This window comes from Sphaeramia orbicularis, chromosome 5, assembly GCF_902148855.1.
Source record: "Sphaeramia orbicularis chromosome 5, fSphaOr1.1, whole genome shotgun sequence".
Classification (NCBI taxonomy): Eukaryota; Metazoa; Chordata; class Actinopteri; order Kurtiformes; family Apogonidae; genus Sphaeramia; species Sphaeramia orbicularis.
In genome coordinates this window covers 35,329,210-35,349,009 of record NC_043961.1, presented here as the reverse complement: position 1 = coordinate 35,349,009, position 19,800 = coordinate 35,329,210, and the positions used below count along the sequence as shown (strand labels likewise).

Sequence of the window (19,800 nt, the reverse complement as noted above, 5' to 3'; positions counted from 1 at the left end):
GACATGAGCAATAAGGTCAAAAGTTTCTACAGGCATCGTATTAGGCAGCGAGCCATGCACCCCTGATTTGCACAGTTAATTTTCGAAAAGCACAGCCAAAAAAATGGTACACAATTTGCTCAAAGCTTGGCTAATTATCAATATATTGTTCACTTACCTTGTCATGGGCTAATTTTGGCTAAATCCATCTATTTTTCACAAAAATGAAGCGAATCATCAATTAACTCTAGAGGGTCCCTGGACGTATTGGCAAATCCTGATGACGTGTGATTTAAGAGGACATGGTAGTAAGACAGAGCCTCACTGAAACTCTGTTTCAATTTATGTGGAAAGTTCAGATGTCAAACTAATAGTGTGAAGTCAATTGTGTTGAAAGCATTTGGAAAACAAAATTTATGAAACACAATAAAAACATCATTTTTCAGAAAGAAAACATATCACCGCGTTTCTATTGGTGGAAAAGTGCATCACATGAACCAATCAGAGACATTCATACTGTGCTGTGCGTAATCTAACTAATGTAACTTTTATACCTAGTCATCTCCATCTTATATCAGTTTCGACTTAATTTGTAATTCTAGCCACTGAAAAGCAGCAAGAAATGTATTATTTTCCCCTATTATTTTATTAGTTTCATTATTTATTTCTAAACTATTTCACATTTGTACATGGTTGAATAAATGTTCTAAGCTGTTAAAATGTTGTTTGTGTAATGAACAGGATCTGACAAGACATTCCACGATGCATGTCGCATTTACGACTGCCAGAATATTAAATACCGCTTTGTTTGTTTGTTTTTTTTGTTTGTTTGGTTTTTTTTTTTGCTTTTTTTTTTTTTGGGGGGGGGGGGGGGTCACCCACCCTGTTCCTCCATTTCTGCTTAATACACAGTGTACAGGTCATTTTATTTGCTTCTGTAACAATGAACTTCCATAACAACCTAAAAACAACTGCCTCTCATGAGACATTTCAATTAAAAACAAGACTATAAACTTGATTAATAACTTAATACTTTGATTCTTTCAAGATACAAATTTTATTGTGTAAAATGATAGCAGTAACACACATAACAATACAAAGTAGACCGATAGTTCTGGAGACTATTCATCCATCTGTTTTCTACCACTAGTCCAGGTCACAAGGCAATGGCTGCTATAAGAATACAGAATTATACACTCTTCGTATTAATATGGTTTGCTGTAGGCTATATTAATTTAACACCACAGGCTGTTTGAGGTGAAAGAGCACTGTACCTAAAGCACTCTCCAGCCTGAAATTTCACTGAGCATATCAGGATATGCCAATTTGGTAGACATCAGCAAACCCTAGTAGAAATATATATTCTGTCTAACTGACATATACATCACAATTATTATTTTACATTATTAAGAAAAATCACCTCCATTGATGACTTCATCTTGCTGTGCATACCTCATCTTGAAGAACTTAACTTCTGATGGTACTTGTCATTATCAAAAATTTCTTTGTATATTTCAGTAACAGGTTTGGTTTATTTGGATTACTTATGTCAAATCTGCCCCGTGTAATTTTAACTTACAAGGCCCAGAAGACAAACATAAATATAATGTTTAATGTCCTCCAGTTTTCAATGCCGACAAGCGGGTCTTTTTCTTCATTAGATGTACTGTTTATGAATGAATGAAACTATTATTAGGTTTACTATACTCATGGCATAAAAATTAGCAGAAAAAATGTTAAATCACAATTATAGCATTTAATTGTATATATTGTATATTTACAACCCTAGTAAATAGTCAGTGTACTCTAAACATGAAACATGAAAATATTACTATTAGTAGTATTTTGTGCCAAGCCTATGTTTGTGATCAAGTCTGTTTCCAACTTCTTCAATGTCATAAATGACTCCAACACTTAATGCTAGTCCCTAATATCATCAAAAAAAAGAGTGTTTCCCGAGTAATCTGATTCAGTTGATTTGATTTTTGTCCTGTGCAGTACTCTAAAGTCTCTATGTTGTGCTTCAAAACAAGCAGATCCAGCATAATTACAGCATTATCAAAAAGCAGTGTTTCTTTTGTCTCTCTCTGTCATGACACGTATTAGACATGACGTTTAACTAAAGCACCTCTACAAACTCCAGATGTATCTGCCTTCCTTGCAGTCATAGGATGTCAGAATGTGTTTCTTTGAAGATGTCTTAACTTTTGAAAGGAATAGGCTACTGTTTATGAAGCCTTGTCAAGATAACAAACACAAGATGACAAATCTGATTAGTATTCTAGCATTATCATAATAACAGCTGTCTCATTCCGAGATGATTCACTGAAAATACAAGGTTACTGCTTTGCATCAACACAAGCAAGCTAACCTTGATAGAAGTCGGGCTACTCAAGGACATATTACTCTAATTACAGACATTTTAGAAAAAGGCTATATAGATGTACTAGCTCAGTAAAAGGACACAGCAGCATATGAACCTGCCTTTCCCTGCTTGTTCCAGAGCATTCAACAGCTTACTGCACCAAACTGAACCCCTGCAGCCTGCCTCTCCTATGCTTTTTCCTTGGACCAGAGCCCATGAGCAGGCAAGCACACATACTTGAGTAAACAAGAATGCACATGCACACACATCTACTCACTCACACACACACACACACACACACACACATATGAGCATACACAGTCATGCAGAGATACTGGCCCACAACAATCAGCCTCAGCATGAACACCCACACACAAACACACATTTAAATGACACGGTAACACATTCAGCCAGGCACAGATGACTGTCACAACCTCTCACCAATACAAACCACAACAAGGGGAGAACAGTTAAAGCCTCGCTTTAGGGTGTTGCTGGCCGTGGCAACTGCAACAGATGGAACTGCAGCACCAGTGGGGCAGGTAAGGTGAAATGAGCATGAATGCGCCTGTGTACATGCATATATTTTTGTTGGATCCTCCATCCATGTCTTTCACCCTGGCTATTTTAAGGTGGTTCATATAAATCCAACAGCATGGCCAACTCTGTGGCAAAAATTCAAAACGACAGAGCATGCATAAAACATGAAAGACACTCAGACAGAGGAGAGTAATGGAGTATAGGAAGAGGAGAGAGCAAAATACATGCCAGTATGATAAGGTATGCAAAGACCGTATTCTATGCAGCAGCTGCAGCACTACTATCAGCTGTAGTGAGAGCTATGGAGACAGTCAGAGAGATCTTGAGAGGTAGATATGTTACCTTGCTAGCATAGTGTGTGACAATGTTAAATGCTGCTGGATACAGACAGTATAGCATTTCTTCCACTATAGCAACAGCCTAGCATGATTAGCCAGACTCTCACTGACAGACCGAAGTGAGAAGAGAGGGGGAAAGAGTTAGTAAGAGAGAGACGGAGAGGGAGTGCGAGAGCGAGAGAGAGAGAGAGAGCAAGAGAGAGAGAGAGAGATGCCCAAGACATCAGCCTCAAACCTAGCAATAATGCTCTTAAAACACCCACCTCAGTCTGCTGCTGATTCCTGACGCAGTGAGCAGGACCGGGGAGTGAATACAGAATACAGTAGAGCTAGGATGGAGAAGCAGCAGCCAAAATCCAAGAGACTGACCAGGAAAAGAGGAGAAGAGAGGGGAGGGGGGGGGGGGTTTGATGCAAGACTGATGAATGTGAGATCCTTTGGACCTAAGATCGTGTGCCTGAGTGAGTCGAGCATGTACGACTGACATGAAAAAGACAGAAATAGACAAAGACAGAAAAAAAAGTGACACGAGACAGACAGAACAGGGATGGGGAACATGGAGTAGGAAAAGAAAGAGATGGGGAGAAGAGACAGAATAAATGTGCGGGCTTGGAGAGTCACTGAGGAGAGCAGATGCATTAAAAGGAACTGCCCCTCCCTCTTTCCTACACACACACACACACACACACACACATATCTCCCATTGCACTGTCAGCATTCGACAGAGCGTGCATTCAGTGTATCAGAGTGAGCTGTAAATGGTGAAAGAACAGAGAAGGGTGGGCCAAAAGCAAGTGGCTTCATTCTCATTTCAGTGAGGACTTTTTCACGCTGTAGGATTTGGGGGTTTCAAGAAAACGGACTCAAAGCTGATAGCTCAGTAACCTGGCTTGAACTTGGACAGAAGTGGTGAAATAATGTTACTACGCTCTCTGCAAACAGCATCCGCAAACTCAACGGTCTAAGATACCCTTGGGTAAAAAAACATGCATAATATAGAGTACATGATACAAACGAAGAAATCTGTCAGAATCTCATTCAAGCTCCAATTAGTAGAAGCTTGTATAGAGGTGTTTCTTTGAGTAAATAATTAAAAAAAAACCTCCGATGACTCTGTTTTCACTCTCACCTTCACATAAAGGGGGCAAATGAGAGGATTACTTCCCTGCATCGATCAATAATGTGTTACATATATATTACAGTACATCAGAGCAATCCTTCTTGCACTTTGCATCATATTTGACCATAACCCAATTCCCTTCAGCCTTTCAAAGATGTGCTACAGTTTCTTGAAACTACTCCACCACTTTGCTAATAGTATTTGCCCGTAATCTGAGCACAAATCAATACATACAACATTTGGAAGGATTGGTTTTTCACCTGTTATTGATGTTAATAAAAAAATGTATGAATGGACAACTCATAAAAATTTAGACAAGCAATACTAAAACAGAGTAAACAGGGGCAGAAAAATAGTGATATACATCTGTCACCTCTAGTCCTCCTGAAACTAGAAGAACTACTGCAATGTGATGCAGCAAAGTGGAGCAGGAAACTCGACATATGTTCACCTTGGTCAAAAGTACAAGTTTTTTTGCGCATCAGGTAACTGAGCAGGTGGGTGAGCAGGTTGTTGGGCTCAGATATGAAACCTTTGGACTGGAACAGAGCCGAGATCATCATGGGTCTCTGAGTGGCCTGGGTCATGAAAATATTTAGCAGAATGACACTAATGTTAAGATGAGTTAATGAATGAATGGGAGAATTGGCAAGACACAAGTTATGTATTTTGATTATATGATTGATTTGATTGCAGTTATTATGAGCCATATGTGGTCCATTCACTGCTAAGTGTGTCATGCAAATGATATTTAACTGCTTGTGTTTCCAGGTTGTAATCTCTGATATTCACGTTCACTTTATGTGTTAGTTTGGCATAAAGATCAGTTTCTTTAAACTTGTGTTGATGGATTGCTTCACCCTGTGTATTTTTGTGTTTGTGTTGTCCACAGCCTGAGGGGACAAGTACAGCTTCAGTGTTGCGCACCACTGTCCCTGGCCTTTCTCTTTGAGCTTTCGCCCAGTCACAGCATCTCCAACTTCGTTCTGCAACCAGACTACAGCTCTACAGCCTGTCCATGTCCAATCAGAACACAGAGCACTGCAGGGTGTCTACCAGACAGACTGCAGGGGCCGCAGCAAGGGATCTTTACCCAGACCCAGTAAATCTCAAAGCATTTGCATATGTTTCTGAAGGTACTTTCAAGACATGTTGAAGACATTAAAGATGTGTTACCTTTCACTTTTTTCATCTTTACACACCTACAGTCTAAGCACATTCAGAAAACAAAGCCAATTTGCTACTTAACAAATACTATGAGGGCCATATCTGCGCTATGTTTGTTAAGTGTAATAAACTTGTTGCATGCGTGTACACTTCAAACTAAAAAGTTGTAAAGCAAGGTTGATGCTCAATGTAAACTTGTGGTTTCCGATTACCATAGTGTAGCAAAGTATGCTTTTGAGACACAATTTTCCATCCTTTCTTTGACTTCAAGGCTAAGAAAATAAAATAAATATGTAAAAATCTGTTAACAGTGTGAAATAAGGTAAGGGTTTGATATCAACTATAAAAAACACACTTGTAACCCACTTTGTTTGTGGGAACCTATTACTCTAACTAGTATTGACCAATAAATCAGATTTTCATTATCATGGCAAAACGAGCACATCTGATCAACACATTTCTAAAGACTGCTTGAAATGTATGTAATAATAAAGATCACTTCCTTACATGTGATATGCATTCACAGTCAGCATAGGAATGTCTGTCCTATCAGATGGAGCACCGCATACATGAGGTAAGCATCTACACCACTGGACCAATCAGATGAACTCTATGCTAGCCGACAGCAGGTCATTTATCAATTTTGTGATGTGAGATAACAATACTAAAATGTATTACAGACTGTCCTAATATCATGCAGGACAAGAATCAAAAACAGTTGAATGGATGGTTTCCACTAGGGGTGTAAAGATTCACCAATATGAACTGAAAACCATCAGAAAGATTTAAAAGATAACTATTAATGTGCAGACCCCCTGAATCCATCTAAACATACCACAAACTGGATGATGGCCGGGTTCTGAAGTTATGGCTTGGTTAAATGAAGCTCTGCCATGAATGGTCCATTGTAGTCTCTATTTTTGGGTCTCTATTTCTGAATGGTCAATTGAGTCTCTATTTATTGATCAGTTGCAGTTTTTCTGCAAATGGCAAATAAACTGATTCTGATTCTGAGTCTTCTCTCAACTACCTACAACATTTGACTTACTATGAAAGCAAGATAACCTTGTAGCATAGGTAAACATTTCTCACAATTCTGACAATGTGCAGTGTACCATCGAATATAAAAAGTTCAGAATATTTTTGGATTTTATCAGACAGAGGAAAGTTGATCCAAATGCTGACTGTAAGCTTTGTGAAATAGTGATTAAGTATGCTTGTCGCACACTAAATTTTAACCCTCAACTGGTGAAAAGGCATGGTGAGTGTTATAATGGTGATGAAGATGCTACAGTACAAGCAAGAACGTGAAGGGAAAAAACATGGATTTAAAGACTGTTTCCAACCAAAACTCTGTCTCATCTCTGTCTTGTCCAAGGTAATCAGTTCAGACCTTACAGTGGAGCAGAGAGTGAGGGCTTTTGTGATATATTAAAGACACAAAAGCCCAAGACATAACCAACAGCATTTCTGAGACAAATCTCTGGCAGAATTGTACATCATAATCGTTAAACATCATGTGCAGTTGATTCCCACATACCAGCCACTCATTTCCATTCGTTCTGTATTACAACATATGATTCCCGAATGATATCCTACCCAATGTATCATCTTACAAAGGAGATGCACACCCCTAGCTTCCACACTGACAGCAGGCCTCCAAGAGCCTCAGCAAAAGATGAATGTTGAGCTACGCAAGTGGGAAAAAATCTCCAGCTCACCGTTTTCTCAAGTGGGCAGATTTAGTGATGTTGTTTTCCAAGCTTCAGTATTCTGTTGATACAGCAGATAAAGAGTGAATATGTAAATCCAGGCCAAAACTTAAACTCTGTGTTGATCAAGCGAGACATAAAAAAACGCCTCTTTGATTTGTTAGATTTTTTTCTATAAATTTCTACTGAAGCAGAGTGGTGCAATTTGAGAGCTTCTGTGTCTGAAGCTCAAGATCACACACTTTATTGCATATGGAGTTGAGTACCACCTTCACACATAAAAAATTGGCTAGCAACTGTAACATACTGAAATATATAATTATGTACTTCAATTGGCACATAATTTATCCTTAATTTTGTCCTCATAACACAAATACATTGTTTTCTGATATGTGGACATTACTTGTTTAACTTTTATAAATCATTTTTAAGAATCACTGCAAAAAAAAACAACAAAAAAAACAGTGAAATAAATGGTCTGTAAAATATGTTAAATGCCATACTTATTGCAGTTTCCAGAGACTTGGTTAATCTTGCATCCCCTCATTGAGAGGACTCTATAGTCCTTTGGGCATTGCCCTAGATAAGGCCATTAGGCTCTTAGTGCTCCAGTCTAAGTGCGGTTACACAGGGATTATCACATAGAGCAGTTACAGGTAGTCAGGCTGAGGAACTAGTGTCCAAGTTCTTCCACGACACAGAAATCCACATCTCCCATAGGTTCTGCTAGAGTTAGGCTGTAGTAATGAATGATCAACGTCTCTAAGAGTAACACATGGTGATGAAACTATTCCTTCTTAATAGTGTTGATTTCAAGATTAATCTAAAGCAGAGAAAAGTCTCTGAGGTTCACTAGCCCAGAATACCCTTAACAGATATGTTAACTGTTCAAATTGACAGAAAAAAATGTTAAATCCCATGTAGGCAGATTTTTTGTATGATGAGTAGGCTAGCTGCAAGTACTCTGTCAGAATAAGGGTGAATATTTTTGTCACGCAGTGGCAGGGGTGGCAGGATTTTACCATTCTCCTTCCTTTTGCTATATGCATGCTAATATTTAGAGTCCCCTTGCTACATGAAAGTCTAACATTCTCTGAGCTGCTCAAAATCCCCAAGTTTTGACAAAGACACCCTTATTTGTATGTCTTTTGTATGGATTTATTCATTTCAATATCATGACACACTTCCTCATGCACATGTTCCACCTCAATTACTTCCCTACCATGACTACTTTGCAAATACAGTCACAGCATCCTGCACTCTGCAACACGCAAGAACTAGCCAAACAACTGGAAGAACTTCTACCCCTATCCTAGAGTGGTAGACCAAGGGTAGAGCAGCAGTGGAGCAGTGCTAACAAAGTATGAAGATAGGTCTGGCTTGGAAAGACTGCATGTTGTGTGAATCTCAGGAGGCTATCCAGCACACTGGCACTATTCTGAGGGTTTGGACTGTGTTTTGGTTCCATTCACAGGCTGCTATCTGTGTCAGAAAGGAACAGGAACTTCATGTGTATTCAAAGGCATCTCATAAGTTGTTAATTCTAACTCATTTTACATGGTGAAATGTGTGGGTGCTGACAGACCACACTGAATTCAAATACACAGGAATTCAGACATCAGTACTTGAGGGGTCACAAAGGTTATGGCATAAAAGGTTATGCATTTTATAAACTGACACAGGCCAGATATGACAGAAATGAAAGAAGAAGGCAGCGCTCTCTTTTAGGATCATCAGGGAAATCACAAACAGTGAAAGAGAACTAAGTGATAGTGATGATTCATTTCTGTTTGCTTCATCCGAAAGGCTCATGATCACCTCAAATAATCACATTTATATGATCCCTGTGACCAGTACTGCATAGATAGATAACCTCTTGCTGTCCCAGAGGTAAATTTGTTTTCACAGTGTGTACAAAATTGTCCCAACAGCAGTTATTAGATAACTATTACAACTTTAGCTACAGCAAACAATTGAAACCATACAACTGGGACTTCACAGGATGCACACTTACTGTGTATTTGCCCACTGTCTCTAACACATAAAACAAACAAATACAGTTATTCTATGCAACAAACAAGCACAGTGAGAGACCATGTTCTCTGCCGGGTTTGAAATATTCTTTTGTACAGAAGGTCCGTCCTGCTCATCTCTGCCTTTCACATGACCTCAAAAAAAACAATAAATTTATGAAACTACTACATTAGGTGGAGTGGTCCATCTGGCAATCATAAATCCATGTAATGAATCCAGAGCTAATACAAATGCACAGAAGGCTACTTCTTAAAGAACTTCAATAATACTAATAAAAAACTAAAAAAGTGTGGGTTTTTTTTGTTTTTTTGTTTTTTTTTTGGGGGGGGGTTAGAATTTGTTGAAGTTTGTCCCCAGAAGGACAACTGGTATTTTGTTTATTGTTGTCCCAGTTACAATTAGTATGAACAGCATTTCTCATTAACCTTCAACATTTCTCATTAACCTCTGCGTTTGAAAATGTTCTAGATAATATGACCTATGCAATTACCTGGTCATATTCTGTTCTAAAAATACATCAACACAAATGAAGTCTATTTTCTCCATCTGTAAATGCAATCTAAGCAATGTTATAAATCCCAAAGAATAATTAAATGGGACAAAATGGATCTTTAAGAATGCTTATGAACTTGAGTATTCCAATTGCCTATTTTAAAGCTGTCATCCTTTACTTTATGCAGCAAACTAAAGTAGTCCATAAGTGTCCACAAAGTTCCATTTTGTTTCATATTGAGATTAAATCTGATAAACTACAAAGCTCAACTTAACCTTGAAGATCTATTTTATTTCAAAGATTAATGGCTGAATCAATTACCTATAGTGGCTCAAACTGTAACTGTCACCATGAGCTACGACTCGGCTTTCACATTGCCTGTTCCACAAATCCATCCCTTTGTTGCTGATGACACAAAATGTTGATGTTTGACGAAATCCCAATAGCTGGCAAATTGTCTTTTACCTTTTGAAATTGATTTGCCAAAGAAACGCGGACAAGCAAATTCAAGCTTCATTGTCTGCAGGCCAGCACAAATAGGGGATCTAATCAGGAGATGCAAAGTGCAGCACTCTAATTACATCATTAGCTAAACCAATGACTCAGTCACAGTGACTTCAACCTCACCCTCCCCCCACCCATCTCTTCTCTGCCCCATCCAGAAATAGGGAGTCAAGCCTCAAGCTCTTTACTGTACAGCTGCTCAAGCAGAATAATTCTAACATGTTATGTGCAACAGTGCAAAATGTTAACGTTCCAGAAATATCCAACTGAAAAACATAGCATTAATGAGAATGTGCCATATAACTACCGACAAAACACTACTTAAGAGCTGACGTTTACTGCCTTCCAGATAGTGGCAAGGACAGCTTCTGTATTTTGAAACACAGACGTAAACCATATTTGCTCAGGCACAATGCAGTGACGTTGCCTCAATGTGACAGGCACAGGCCTATCCAAAATGCTGAAGACTGTCATAGGGCAAACAACTAGCCTGAAACCGCTACAGTGTAGTCAGGACAACTGCTGTAGACAGGTGCATAGTAATGATTTGGATTATTTTGATTCTGATATGATGTGATTCAGTCAACAGTGCTTTCTTGAAGCATGGTAATGAGATCTTTAACTTTTACTGTTTGGTTTTACAAATGTGGCTGAAAAAGCCAGTTGAGTTGCCCTCCTGTTTGGATGACCTCTGACTGCTGTGGTTCTGCATGCTTTGCTACGAATGACTAAGAGGCGGTTTCCCAGTGGTTGAAAAAAAAAACAGCCTAACACAAAAGAAGTTGTGCTGTATTTTCCCCTTGATGTAAAGTGAAAGATGAAAATCACACCTCTGGTTCTTCCTGTTAGATGTGCTCAAGCACAAACGAGAGCATAATCAGACAGGCCTCCTCAAAGAGGATATCACATCTTTATATGGTCAAATCAACTCTGACTGACAAAAGCTACTACTTACAGACTTGCTGTGTGCAAAGGTACTTTCTTACACTACTGGAAACAAGACTGCCAATATCTTCAGAATTACAAGTCTTGTTCATTACAGATACGTCCGTGACCTTAACCTCAAGATTGTGTCATTTTCAATGGTCACGGTTTTACATCTGGAAGGCAAGCAACTAAAAACACTAGATTTTGTATTGGATCCACGTGTGTAACAGATAACAGTCGTTGTCAGAGTAAAGTGTGGGGCTGATGGAGGCATTAACCTGGCCTCTGCCGCACTGTGTTAGCTCTGCACAGTCTGACTGCGGCGGCTGCCGCTGCTGCTGAGGATGAGAGCTTCTGGAACTGACGTCTTCATGTCGGGTCACATCTGCAGAACGATCTCTACGTTTCAATGCGGTGTTCCTCCGACAACAGTATCATGTCTGTGTGCTAACCCTGAACGCATCCCTAAACTGTGCAGATGTAGTGGACGTTACCTCCAGCTAACGGCACCCTGCCCGGCCAATTTCAGACGCTGATGTCAATCCATTACGCTGTGGATAACAGCGAACTTGAGAGCTCACCACTCCACACACTTAGCTATCTATTCCTGGTTAAAGGGTGCCCAGATTTTTTATAACACTCTTCATGCTCTGTGACATGTTTTTGGTGTTGTCGTGTAATGTTAACATGTCTTGTCAAGGTCCGAAACCGTCAGTTGCTAGTTACCGTGATTAACGTTGCGTAAACTGCTATGCTGTACCAACATTAAAAGCACACATGAACATATTTGACTAATACCGGCCCCGACGACAACTCTCCCACTGAACCCCGCTGGACTATTAATAATGAAGAAACCCAGAAAGCTCCTACCTTTGGCGAATTGCTCTGCTTCCTTATTCACAGTGAAGAAGCCCCTCTGGATTTTGTTGCTCTGACACAACTACCACGCGCTGCATCAGAGCCCCGCCCTGCTGGCTGCGGCCGGGCTGCCATTGGACAGTTAGAATACAACTGCAGTCGGGCTGAGTAGTTTTATTGGCCAAGACATCTGCCAATCTATTCAGTTTCAGCTTCCCGCGTTCTTCTCGGTTCTCACAATAGGGCTACATTACATTTAGCAGCCTATATTTAGGTGTCAACAACCGCTGCGGGCATGTAAAATACAAGTCACTGTGACCTCTAGCAGGAACATATAAAACACGACAAGCACTGTTTCATCACATTGAAGTTTTAATGACAGTAAAATCAGCAAAGCCATCAATATAATGAATAAGCAATTTTGCTTTACAAAAAACTACAATAAAACAAATTAAATTTAAATCGGGAAGTTTGTGCAGTATTGACCCATGTTGTATTTCAGTGTTATAATGGCAAGGACAAGTTTCACTGCCCACACAGAAAGACAAAGAAGCACAGTAATCCATCAGAACAGAGACATCCTTATGTCCCTTGGGGATAATGATTTGTCACTCATGACTTTGACTGTTTGTGCCAGCTACAATGGATTAGAAGTGCCAGACTTAAAGCGGACAATAGTGCTTGCAGGGTGTAAGTGAACACAGCTAGAGTCAGTCTTTCATAATGAGAGGAGCCTTGACTTGAGCAGCAACCTCAGCCCCCATAAGTTCTTCTACAATCGTCAGGCCAAACTCAAAACTGGTTCCTGGCCCACGGCTGGTGATGTAATGTCCATCCTTCTGAACTCGAGCCTCTGAATATTTATAGTGGTCTAAAAAAAGACAGAACAATAACATGGAATGATCTCAATATGAAAGCTTCAAGCTCCAGGCCAAAAGTTACAGATTAGCAATGACACTGTGCCATAAGCTCTAACACACAGATCATCTATCACCATTTAAGATGACCCAGTTTTCTAGCATGTTCTGTCAAATTTCTGCATCTGCTTCCACCTCTGTGTGGTGTGCTCTCCTCTACTGCATAGTGACATGATTCTCCTTAGGCAAGTAACAGCTAGTACAGCTCCCTCTGCTGTCCTCTACAAATAATTACAATTTTGAGACACCACACCACATGAGAGTGTAAATTTGGACAAATTCTGAGTTTATTGTGTCAAACAAAGTCTGCTTTTACCTCCATTCATCATCTTCTCTTTCATAGCAGGGTGTGTAGTAACCGTGCTACCAAACCCGATGCCGTGTGCCAGAAGAGCGGTGGGACCTGCGGAACAGCAAAGCTGATTAATAACTTTCATTCAACAGTTTCCTGTTAAAAAGTTACAATACGACTACAGCTTGCTCGTGATTGTGTCAGTCCAGGTTTTGCTCATAACAAATTTAACAGGATAAATGGTGAAATAGAAGAAAATACCTCAAGCTATAATGACAAACTGTGCATAAAACATAAAACAAAAGAAGAGATAGTATGTCAAATGTAGAGCACATTGTATTTAACATAAAGAAATGTAGATATTATTATACAAGTGAAATACAGGTACAAGGGATTTGATAACAACATAGTGTCCTAAAGGTGTCCTCAACTGGACTGTTGTTTCTAAGAATAAACGCATATAGTATACAGTTACAGCCTCCCCTCAAAGACTCTGCACCATATTGAGAAGAAAGAAAAAACAGATGCTGAAGACACAGGCTGCTGCTGCTGCATTAACATTGGCATTGTCCTAGCACTGCAGTGAGCTCATCCAAAAACTGTTAATAAATAGAAAGTTATTGATTATACTCCTTGGCAGCCTTCCCATACAGTCTAAAGATTACACTTTCCCCTGGCAGAACAGCAGACTGCCAGTTAAAGCCAAGCTACTCTTGTTACAGCTCGTCTCCACCCAGAGGACGCCAGTCTGGGAGAGAGAGACCTTCTGAGAACCACAGTCAGACGGCGAGGCAGAAATTGGAGACAAAGGCAACAATGATCATCTTTCCATCATGTGTTGGATCACAAAAATGAGTATCAGTTATTTTTTTGTGAATACCTGTTCACAAGATAACATCTCTGATTAAGTCAGGCAGGCGACTTGTCTCCAGAATCAAAACATTCATAGAAAAGTAAAATGTAAACTTGTTGTTAAGCTCATTATTATACATTTCTGATGAAGTGCTTTCTGTACAGACTTTTTTTTCACAGCAAGAAAATTATATTCTTGATAAGGCGGTATAATAAGTCTTGCAACTGACCCTCTTGCTGGCAGGTTCATTAACAGTATATTCCTGTGAGGATCTCAGTCATTTTCTAGGACACCCTTCAATCCACTTTGCCGCATTGGTCCCCTTTCCCTATTCCAAATGTCCTTCCAGTGTCCTTTCTCTGCATACAGAGGCTGTCTAATAAAATGTCAGTGTCCGTAGGTTCACTCAGGGACACTTATTAATCAAACCCTCACCCTTTCATTCCAAATGCCAAAAAAAGGTCACAGATGACCATAAATTAATGAGGCATGTCACAATGTGTATAATTTTTTTAACAGATGCTTAAAGGTGTGTGATAAACCCTTTTGAGGTCAATCCATCCATAGCATTAGCCTACAAATGCAGGGCTGCACAATACTGTTTAAGCATTGTCATCGCAATGTGCAGATTCACATCATGGTGATGTCAAATAAGGCAAATTCAGTATGTAATTTTTAGCGACAACTAGTGGTGAAGTTGGAATATATCTCGCCTCATCCATTCCTACAGTGGTGGTTAAAAATGGGAAAAAATGCCTTCATCAAAGCCAGTGGACAGCAGCACAACATGATTATTTCAAGGTTTAACGATTTGAAACACCAGACCACAACTGCACACCAAAAAAAAAAAAAAAAAAAATTGTAATATTATATTTCATTTCTCCAATTAGATCCTTGTATACTCCAACACCTTGGACTCAACTTCCAACTCCCTTTGGAAAAAATGTGTCAGTGCTCACCTGCTTTTGTGTTTAATTTGCTGAAACCCCCCAAAAATGTCAGCTTTTATTATTAAATATTCTATGTAAATACATACATATAAAACCAGTGGTATTATTGTAGAAAAATGATTTCTTTCCAAAAACAGCCTATCAATTCATCTAGTGAGTGACAGAAAAAAACATTGCGATCTTTGGCGTCATCCCTCATATTATGCAATCTTAAACAAGACTATCACAGCTCAATTGTTACTGCTAATAATGTTATCAGGTCTCGTGGTAGTACAGTACATATTTTAGTTAACTACCAAACTGGCATGATTTTATGAGAAAAAAAAAAAAAAAAAATCACTCAAAATGTCATTTTACATAAGCAGCAAACCCCAGAATAAAATAAAAAACGCACACTTGGAGATGTATTCTAGTCAAACTTGAGGTCGTGCCATATTTAACCCATATACATGAACCATTATTGAAGGTTGATCTAGTATAATTATGACTTTGGTTTTCTTTTTAAAGCTGTACCTGCACAGATGGCTGCAATCAGGCCTTTCCTGCCATCTTGATCCTTCAGCACCTCTTTCACAGCAGGAGACTGCAAAAGAGCAGAGCAAACAGATGTCCAGGGAATCGTTTGCAGGGCATTTGATTGTGTATATGTGTCAAAAACACAATAACGTAAAAGAATCATGTAATTCTTTTCCCAAAATAAAAGCCAGTTTGTGTCATGAGCTTTGGAAAAAATATATATTATTAAAGAACATGTGTGATATAATGGAACTGTTCCTGCTCTAGGTGGGGGAGTGGAGGTCACTTATTTAAGGTTTAAGAGTGTAATGACTCAGTGTTTACCTGCACCTGTGGCATCAAGAATGTTAACGACATCTCTCTATCCTGATTTTAAGAGAAAGACCCTGCATGATCAGCATTCCTTCTTCTATCTTATATTTGAAAATGCAGAACTGAAACATGCATGGTGTAAAAATGCTGTGTTAGGAGAATAATCTTCAGAATCGAGTGGCAGTACATAGTGTTTACTCCTACAGTCACCTCTTTTATCCTCAATATCAAGACTACTTCAATGAATCCCTCTGCATAAGAAATGTGAGAGTCTCCTTCCAGCACAACTTAGCCTGGTCATAAGATTTCTCCCATAATATGCATACTAGAACTTATTTGTAAATTTAGGTATTTGTGCTCCTGTATTTTGCCGTTTCAAGTCACAATAATGATCTATGTATAACCAATAATAGTGAAAATACCAGCAAAATATTCATCAATTCTAACAATGGTGACACATTCTTACATTATGAAGATGACTAACAGCCATCTATCTGTTCAGATTCAAGTAAATAAAGATGTAACAATTCAGCATTTATCAGTTTAAAATCAGTCATTTAATAATCAATATTAAAGACTGCAAGTACATTATATTTGAACACAATACAAAAAAAAAAACATTTGACACATGAATCTCATGACTGTACAATACAATCATGTGTAATAGTGATAATGGGATACGTGCAATAGTGTTAAAGGGACATGTACAGTGTAATTATGTGTGATGAAGACAGGGATATATGCAATAGTGATTAAGAGAAATGTGCAGTATTATCCTGTGCAATAGGTACAATACAAAATGTGCAACACAATTATGTGTAATAGTGTCAGAGTGTTATATGTAGTGGAATTTGTGTAATAGTGATAAAGGGATATGTGTAATAGCAACAAAGGGATATTTGCAATATAATCATGTGCAAACCTTAACCAATTAATGTTTGGTGGCTTGCTTTGGTCCCCCAGCTTTTGTCTATTTGTGTGCACTATGGGTTGTTGCTCGTTTTTCTTTTTGTATGTCTTTGTTCAGTTATGGCAGAGGTGTCCAATCCTGGTCCTCGAGGGCCGGTATCCTGCATGTTTTAGATATTTCCCTCTTCCAGCACACCTGGCGTTCATTATCAGGCTTCTGCAGAGCTTGATGATAGGCTTATCATTTGAATCAGGTGTGCTGGAAAAGAGATACATCTAAAACATGCAGGATACTGGCCCTCGAGGACCAGGACTGGACACCCCTGAGTTTTGGTATTATGTTATTTGCAAATTGTTGTTTTTTTACCTGCAATTGGGACTCGAGATGGAAATTAGCCATATGGCTAAAATCTCTTGTATTTACATGTAAATGTTCATTCATACGAACTGTCCTTTTTTTTTCTTTTTTTTTAAATCAATCAGTAGCCTATACATAGGCTGTAGTTTTATTTTTGTTATGCAAAGCTTATAAAATAATTGTCTACAGTAATAAAAGACTAGAGTTGTCATAAATCTGAAGCTGTATTGAGATTAATGGCCATTTTGGTAATAACAAATAATGTAGTAAAAAGGCAAAGTGTGCTACATTTTCCAAAAAACCCCAAACTGTTACAATAATAAGCCTTTTTAGTCATCACTTCTGCCATCTCTCTGTGTGTGGTGTTGTATTCAGCTGCAGACACTGCCCTCTGTATCTTCTATTTTCCTCTTGTTTTGTTGTGTATGGGAATATAGAATATTTCTAGGTATTAACTTTGTACCTTCAGCCAATAACAGAATCCCAAAGCCAGCAGAAAAAAACAAAAATGAAGTCCTGATGTACTCCTGATATACTCTCCTTTTTCTGCTCTTTTCAGTTCTGTCTAAGACACAAACCTTTTCTTAGATTTCTGTGTTACCTACCATGAGCATGTGACAAATAAAAACCTTTAATCATGTAAGTATGGGCAAAGTACCGACATGCAGACCTTTCAACCCAATACATGTAAAAGACTTGTCAGTGACATACACACAGAAATGAGGAAGGTTGTGTTTCAGCTGCATATTGCCTTCCTTCTTGCAGAGTTTTACAAAGATGTGTGTGTTTATTTTCATTTTTAAAATTAATATACTGTGAAGGGAATCAGTAAATAATGTATCTTCATATTTCTCAGCCTTTAGCCTCCTTGCCATGTGCTTCCTCTCCCCTATGCAGTATGTCTGTTTACAAACACAAGCCAGAAATTCTATATATTTTGCCTTTAAGAACACCTGACACTGAAAACAATGTGGAAACAATGAAAATTCCCTTTGTGTGGTGATGATAGTGGTTGGGAGAGAGAAAAGGTGTGAGAAGGATGAGTCTGGGTGTCTGGGTCATAACTATTGATTAAACAATCGTAAGTAATATTTTCTCACCTCTGCCAGATTCTGGGCCCCTGGCATTCCCCCAGGCAGAACAACCACATCATAAGGACCCTAGAAATGAACCATGACAGATAAGACTAAACTTACATGATGTGAACTTGCAGGACATATACAAAAGAAGGAAGTATTAGAAGTTTTTACATCACTCATTCCATACCATTGTAACATGTAGTGACAATGCTTTGTTTCTGAGTTGTACCCACCTGTTTGCCTGCTTCCTCCAGGCTGTCGTCAGGACAGATGACGACGTTCCTGCTGCACTGCACTGGATCTTTACCCGTTAGTCCTGCAACGGTCACAGCAATCTACAGAAATGGAAAAGCATCGTTAAAAGTGCAGCATTAGCATACGGACACGACATGGCATCCTCACAGAGCTAGTGACAGACTTTTATTTTGAAAGCTATCAAATGACGCAGGTGCTGTAACGTTGGACTTTGACATTTAACTTGGCCTCTGGACTCAGCTTTAAGGTTATGGGTCAGCCGTGGACTAAAATCACTTGGTTAATGGACTCTAAAACAAAACATATCACAGGTTAATGATACCATATCATTGCTTCTGTTTAATCAGTAAAGTTAGCAGGTTCGTTTCTGTACGTGTCAGACTTAAACATGACTTATTTAATTGCTGCGTATAATTAAATTTCATAACATTTTCACAATATATCATGACAAAGCTGCTGTGACCAGTTAACATTTGTGATTAAAGTGCTTAGGCTGACTGAAGAGGTGGCTAATTTTAATTGAAGCTAGCGTTAGCTCACTACAGTGGTGAATGATGAATTAGCTGCTAGCTAACTGCTAACATTGACTCAGATGACAACAAACCCCAGCTCTGCGCATAATGTCCACGGGAATGACGGTCTCCATCTCCTCTGCACCTTTAGAAAGGATCACCAATGCCCTCTTCCCTGCCATGGTTTAGCTTGTAGTTATGCTACTGTCGGATGAAAGGCAAACACGCTAACTTCTGAGTGCAACTTCAGCTGCAACTGGCAAGCTCAGCACGGAGCGGCTGACAGGAGCGGGGTTGCCATGTTCCAACACACCATCCCCCTTTTTAAACACCGTGGACAAAGAAATGTCCAGTATCCGTTACTTGTTTGAGTTCTATTTATTTAGCAAATTGCAATAGCTCTGAATAGTAGCTATGGTCTGACTATACTCTGTATTTTATCCAAAATTGTATTTTTTTTCAAATGGGAGTTATTTGTTTAAAATCCATTGTTTGAAATAAGAGCACTGAGAAAAATATTGATCGAAACGTTAATATTATATTTTCATACTATCCACCTGAGACCCAGGAAAGTAAAAGGCTTTTATAAATTAAATATTTGCCGTGATTTGAAGCAGCATAATGCAACAGTTTTTGAGATGCATTTATTATTTATTTATTTATTTATTTATTTTTAATTCATTCATTCATTCGTTCGTTCGTTCATTCATTCATTCATTCATTCATTCGTTCATTCATTCTTTTTTTTTTTTTTAATCTGTGGGACTCTTATCCCCCACAGAAGACAAAAATGCATTGTTGGGTCCCAGA

The 19,800-nt window shown here is 38.8% G+C and overlaps 2 protein-coding genes across 4 annotated transcripts in view; both read right to left on the bottom strand.

Annotated features, from left to right (window-relative positions):
- Positions 1-12,130, bottom strand: part of kcnab2a (potassium voltage-gated channel subfamily A regulatory beta subunit 2a) — an 88,719-nt gene extending 76,589 nt beyond the window's left edge. For 2 of the 3 annotated variants that reach the window (XM_030133923.1, XM_030133925.1), the window contains exon 1: positions 12,050-12,130. The gene's annotated coding sequence lies outside the window, so the exon portion shown is untranslated. Of the gene's footprint in view, positions 1-3,485; positions 3,801-12,049 lie in introns of those variants that run through there. The other variant, XM_030133924.1, reaches the window with a different exon arrangement.
- A 261-nt stretch (positions 12,131-12,391) lies between these two features.
- On the bottom strand, positions 12,392-19,283 carry park7 (parkinson protein 7). The gene is made up of 6 exons (XM_030135218.1): positions 19,083-19,283; positions 18,457-18,558; positions 18,245-18,304; positions 15,563-15,632; positions 13,271-13,357; positions 12,392-12,908 (listed from the first exon to the last, which is right to left on the bottom strand). The coding sequence occupies exons 1-6, from the start codon at positions 19,170-19,172 to the stop codon at positions 12,748-12,750; spliced, it is 570 nt and encodes a 189-aa protein (XP_029991078.1). The 5' UTR covers positions 19,173-19,283; the 3' UTR covers positions 12,392-12,747.
- Between the last annotated feature and the right edge of the window lie 517 nt (positions 19,284-19,800).